A 5,352-nucleotide genomic window follows, 5' to 3' on the forward strand; every position below is an offset into this window, starting at 1 on the left:
CTCATAGTGGATCAACCAGTCTGCTGGTGACAGCCAAAACTACTGGTAGTTGTTCACATGCAAAAGGAGGATCATCAGCCTAAGGAATGATTGTAAGTACTGTGATGGCCGCTTGCTATTCACAGAGGGCTGAGTGATGCAATAACATCATTGTACGAGGGGGACGGTTGAACATTGAGGCCTCCTCCCTGTCTCCTGAGTTAGTGGGGACGCTGTCTGCTCTGTGGTACAGAGACCTGATGACTCCTAACTTGTGCTCCAAAGGGTGATGGGAGTCAAACCGTAAGTACTGGTCTGTGTGGGTGGGTTTGTGGTACACCTCAGTTCCCAAATGTCCTCCATCAGAAAACAGTCCAAGAAAGCCAACTTGCCATTTTTTTCATCTTCTCGTGCAAACTTTAAATATTTATCCCTAGAGTTGATGTGGTCAGTGAAATGTTGGACTTCCTGAGCTTTTAATTTTAACCCAGGTGTCGTCAACATACCTGAACCAATGACTTGGTGGTGTCCCTGAAAAGGACGTCAAGGCTCTCTTTTCTACCTCCTCCATGTACAGGTTGGCAACAATAGGAGAAACTGGAGACCCCATAGCACACCCATGTTTCTGCCTATAATATTGCTCCCCATATGTGAAGTAGGTTGACTGCAGGCACAGTTTCAAGAGTTGACACAGTTGTTCTGTGGAAAGTGTGGTCCTGCTGCTCAGAGTGGTGTCTGATTTTAATTTTAAACTGACCACCTCTACTGCATCATCATCAGGAATGCACGTAAAGAGTGATGTGACATCAAAAGAGACCATTGTTTTTAAACTTTCACATATTGAGGCATAATGCACAATCCAGGTACTGTAAATCTAAATGAATGACCAGAGGGTGTGTGTGTGTGTGTGTGTGTGTGTGTGTGTGTGTGTGTGTGTGTGTGTGATTGTGTGTGTTCAGGCTCTCGTTCAGGTCAGAGGGAGCTCATCACCATTTCTGACGACTCTGATGAGGAGCTCGTGGCTTTGGTACCAGGCAGTCCGGTTTTAGTCCCGGACGATGCAGAGGATGACGACATCAGCATCCTGGAGGTGGTTGTCGCTCAGAACTCTTTAAAATCTGCTTCTTCTTTTTTACTTTGTGAACAAAATGTATCAGATTTTGTTTTTGTTGTATTTATTTCATTTCTTAATTTAGTGAATGCTGGTTCAACTTTCACACGTTATTTCCTGTTTATAGTTTTACACACATTTTGTACACTCAGACTACTACTACTTTGTGTGTTTTAATCATTCATTCATCAAAACGTCCAGCTCAGTCAGCAGTAGTGTGCTAAGATGCTTGGGTTTTATCGTTTTTATGAACTGATGCAACTTAATTTCAAAACTTTTCCTATGTAATACATTAAAATATTTTCGATTCCTTCAGAACATTGTTCTCTGTAATGTTCTACTTCAGCAGACTGGCTCTATGTTTGACTTCCTAATATTCTTCTAACCCCAACTCTTTTAGCTATGGTTCTACTCATTTTAGTTGTTAGTGACTTCCTAATTTTAGCTTTATAAATATGGTTTTGCTTTTTTTTCATCTTTTACCTACAGTTTTGCTAATATTAACTTTTAGCCACTGTTTCGTTTTATCTTATAGCTATGGTTTTGTTAATTAAAGCTTTTTGCTTCATTTAATCTAATTTTAGCGTTTAGCCACGGTTTTGCTAATTTAAGCATTTAGCTATGCTTTGACTGTCTTTAGCTTTTAGATTCTGTTTTGCCAATTTAATCTTTTTGCTACGTTTTGCCAATTTTTGCTTTCATCGATTGTCTTCTAATTTTGGGCTACAGTTTTGATAATTTTATATTTCAGCTTCTGTTTTGCTTATTTGGGCTTTTATTGTGTACATAATTTCGCTCCACCACATGTACCACATGGGGTGCGAATGACAAATAAAGAACCTTGAATCCTTGAATTAATGTTTTTGCTAGTTTTAACTTTAGTACATTTCCTAGTTCTGCTAGTTTTAACGTCAACAATTCATATTCAGCTTCTTAAACAACTTTCAGCTGTTTTTTTTTTATTTATTTTTTTTAGAGTCAAGGTTCTTTACTGTCGTTCACATCCATGTGGTACATGAGGTGGAATGAAACTATGTACGTAGGGTCCAACCAGCAATGATATAATAATAATGATATAATAATGATAGCAACCAGCATTCACACTGCATTGTGCTAAAAATTTTGTTTTCTGTTCCATTCATTCCTCTTTTCTTTGGGTTTTCCTGCAGCCACCTGTTCCTGCACGCAGGCCTTTAATTCGCCAAGCAGCCATCTGGGGCGGGAACAACCAAACTCAAGCTGTAGGTGAAAGTAGCACAGCCTCTGTGGTTCCCACAGGGGACCCTGGTTCTGCTCCCTCTACCTCCAAAGTTGCTAAGACCACCCAGCCACCCACACACACACCAACTGCAGCGCCGCCTGACTCACCTGGACTCTTGGAGCCGCAGCCAGGTCCATCTTCATCACACACACAGTCCCAGCCAAGGCTTCACACACACATTCAGCATCAGGACGGCGCATCGGCACGTACAAATGTGGAGCTCCACGTTGTTCCGTCTACCTCCATAAACGCCAAGGCTAGTGCCACTTCATCTGTAACACACGCACTTTCGTTTCCTCAGCCCGGCACGTCCGCATCGTCACGGCCACATTTAGCAGGAGAGCACCAGACGACTGTCTCTGCTGGCGCCACGGGGTATTCTGCTCCAGCGACAGCCTCGTGCTCCTCTGCACAGACTCAAGAAAAGCCTAGTACAAGTAGGCCATCAGCCGACGGTGCTCAGGCCAGTACTTCATCTGCACATCCTCAGCCTGGTACTTCTGCACAGCTCCAGTCCAGTGGAACCACGTTTGTGCTACCCTACCCCGTCAAGGTGAACACGGTGAAGCTGCTTGTTTTTCCTCAGCAGCCGAGCATCCAAGCATCTGCTCTGATAAGCCAGCCTCAGCAGCCGCAACGGCTCCAAAAACCTCTACAGCCTGCGTCACACTATCAGATGCAGGGCAACCTCATTCAGATTGAGCCCCAACCCCTGGCCCAGGCCCCCACACAGCCCACTGTCCAGCCCGCTCAAAACCCTCAGGTCATACCTGTGGTCCCACCTGCAGTTCTAGTAGCTGCTGCCCCAGAGAGATTAGGTCCTCCAGAGGCAGGTCACAGGATTATCCTGGGGAGTCAGGAGCCAGGGGAGCTGGCTCCCAATCCTCCGGTTTACATCCACAATGTGAGGGTGCTCAACAGGAACTCTAACCCTCCAGAACTTCACAATGGAGGAGAGGCTGGCTTAATCCCAGCTCCAAACTCTGAACAGAATAATCCAGCTCCGGTTCTGGTGGCAGTCCCCCCTGCTCCTGAGGACATTCCCCAAATAGAGGATGCAAGACCTGGACCCTCGGCACCACAAGACCGACCGGATCAGCGGTCTCTTGTTCGAGCCCTCATCACTGGTGTGGTGAGAATCACTCACGCTGTAGCTGTTTGGACCTTGATGACCCGGTTGTAACTAAATGAAGTAAGTCAAGTCATGGTTATGTCTCTCACTGTGTCCTCCACAGCTGGATCTGTTCCCAGATGTCCAGGAAGCCTATGTAGCAGAACTGATCCTAAAGAAAAATGTCAAAGACTTGAATGTGTAAGAAACCTTTTATTATCAAACGGACCTAATTATGGGAATGTCATGTATTTTTGATGTCAAGTCCTGCCTAGCCTCTGACTTTGTAAAAGTTTAGTAAATGTTCCCGTGTTGTGTGCAGGATTTGTAACCTGCTGTTGGAGAATCCAGAGTTTCTGAGGAGAGAGACGGCAGCAACCACAGCAACTCCCACCAGTATCCTCCTGGAGTCGGGAGACACCCAGACAGAGGTGAGGGTGGGGTATAAAATAGTATTAAACACTCGTGTTTTCACTAAAGTTAAAAATGAACTTACTTTAAGTACAAAAATGTATTAACTGCTCAACAGTTCTTCATGTGCGAGTGGCAGATATGTCAGCTGTTTGTGTGCACGTTTATTACCCACTGCTAAAGGCAGAAGGCTGATAATGTCTTTGCGCTTGTTTGTGTGGGACTGTAACTCGGTTTTACAGATATTGAGACAAATTGTTTTATGTGGAAGTAGCTGAGAGACGCACATAATCCAAACATTGAAACATCTCTCATAATAAAATAAGATAGAACTTTATTGATCCCACAGGAAATTGTTGTGCCAGAGTTTCAATACAAAGGAACATACACACGGAATCACACAAGATATAAAAAGAATATAAAAATAACAACAATTAAGTTCTTAACAGGTGCAGACCGAAACATTAAAGTGTTTATTGTAATACAGTATTCATTTTTTATTGTCCCATGTGCAGAAAGGGGGAGGAGTTAAAAAGTTTGATAGCCACAGGGAGGAAGGACTTCCTGTGTTGTTCTGTGGAGCATCTCGTGGTCTCAGTCTACGACTGAAGGTGCTGCAGTAAGAGTCCAGTATGACATGCAGGGGCTGTGACGTGTTGTTCAGGATCTGGAACGGTTTCCTCAGCATCCTCTGCTCAGACACGTCTGTCAGAGACTGCAGGTCCACTCCCAGAACTGAACCAGCTCTCTTGATGAGTTTGAGTCTGTTGACATCAGCTTTCTTCACCCTGCTGCCCCAGCACACCACAGCGGAGAAGATGCTGGAGACCACCGAGTATTAAAACATCTGCAGCATGGTCCTGCAGATGTTAAAAGACCTGAGTCTCCTCAGAAGAAAAAGGCGACTCTGCCCTTTCTTGTAGAGAGTGGTGGTGTTAGCTGTCCAGTCCAGTTTATTGTCTAGGTGGACCCCCAGGTACTTGTAGCAGTCCACAGTGTCCACCTTAGTACCTTGATGTTGATAGGGTTGGGGGTCTGATCTTCCTCCTGTAGTCCAACTGCAGCTCTTTAGTTTTTCCAACAATGAGTTGCAGGTGGTTCTGTCCACCACACCCTCTGTATTCAGCTTCCTGGTCACCAGTGATGCAGCCCACAATGACAGAGTCATCCAAGAACTTCTGCAGATGGCAGGAGTGTGAGTTGTACCTGAAGTCCGAGGTGTAGAGAGTGAACAGAAACGGTGAGAGGACCGTCACCTGAGGTACCCCTGTGCTGCTCAGCATGGTGTCCGAGGTGGTGTTCTGCAGCCTCCTAACATTCTACCATATTGTGTTATTTACAAGGTTTTGACAAAAACTGATCCATTTTTCATCATAAGATGGTCTTGGTTTAGAGTTGCATTCAGGCCTAAAAAATCTGACCCAGCCCGAACCTGTATCATTTTTTCCAAGCCCGATCCGAAACCGACCAATTAACTGT

The 5,352-nt window shown here is 44.8% G+C and overlaps 1 protein-coding gene across 1 annotated transcript in view; it reads left to right on the forward strand.

Moving 5' to 3' along the window:
* Positions 1–5,352, forward strand: part of rnf216 (ring finger protein 216) — a 33,406-nt gene that overhangs the window by 8,723 nt on the left and 19,331 nt on the right. The window contains 4 exon segments of the mRNA XM_037689458.1: positions 939–1,069; positions 2,260–3,483; positions 3,587–3,663; positions 3,785–3,893. Of these exon segments, the coding sequence (XP_037545386.1) occupies positions 939–1,069; positions 2,260–3,483; positions 3,587–3,663; positions 3,785–3,893 (1,541 nt within the window).

Source organism: Nematolebias whitei, chromosome 15 (assembly GCF_014905685.2).
Source record: "Nematolebias whitei isolate Nwh7 chromosome 15, NemWhi1, whole genome shotgun sequence".
In the NCBI taxonomy this organism is placed as follows: Eukaryota; Metazoa; Chordata; class Actinopteri; order Cyprinodontiformes; family Rivulidae; genus Nematolebias; species Nematolebias whitei.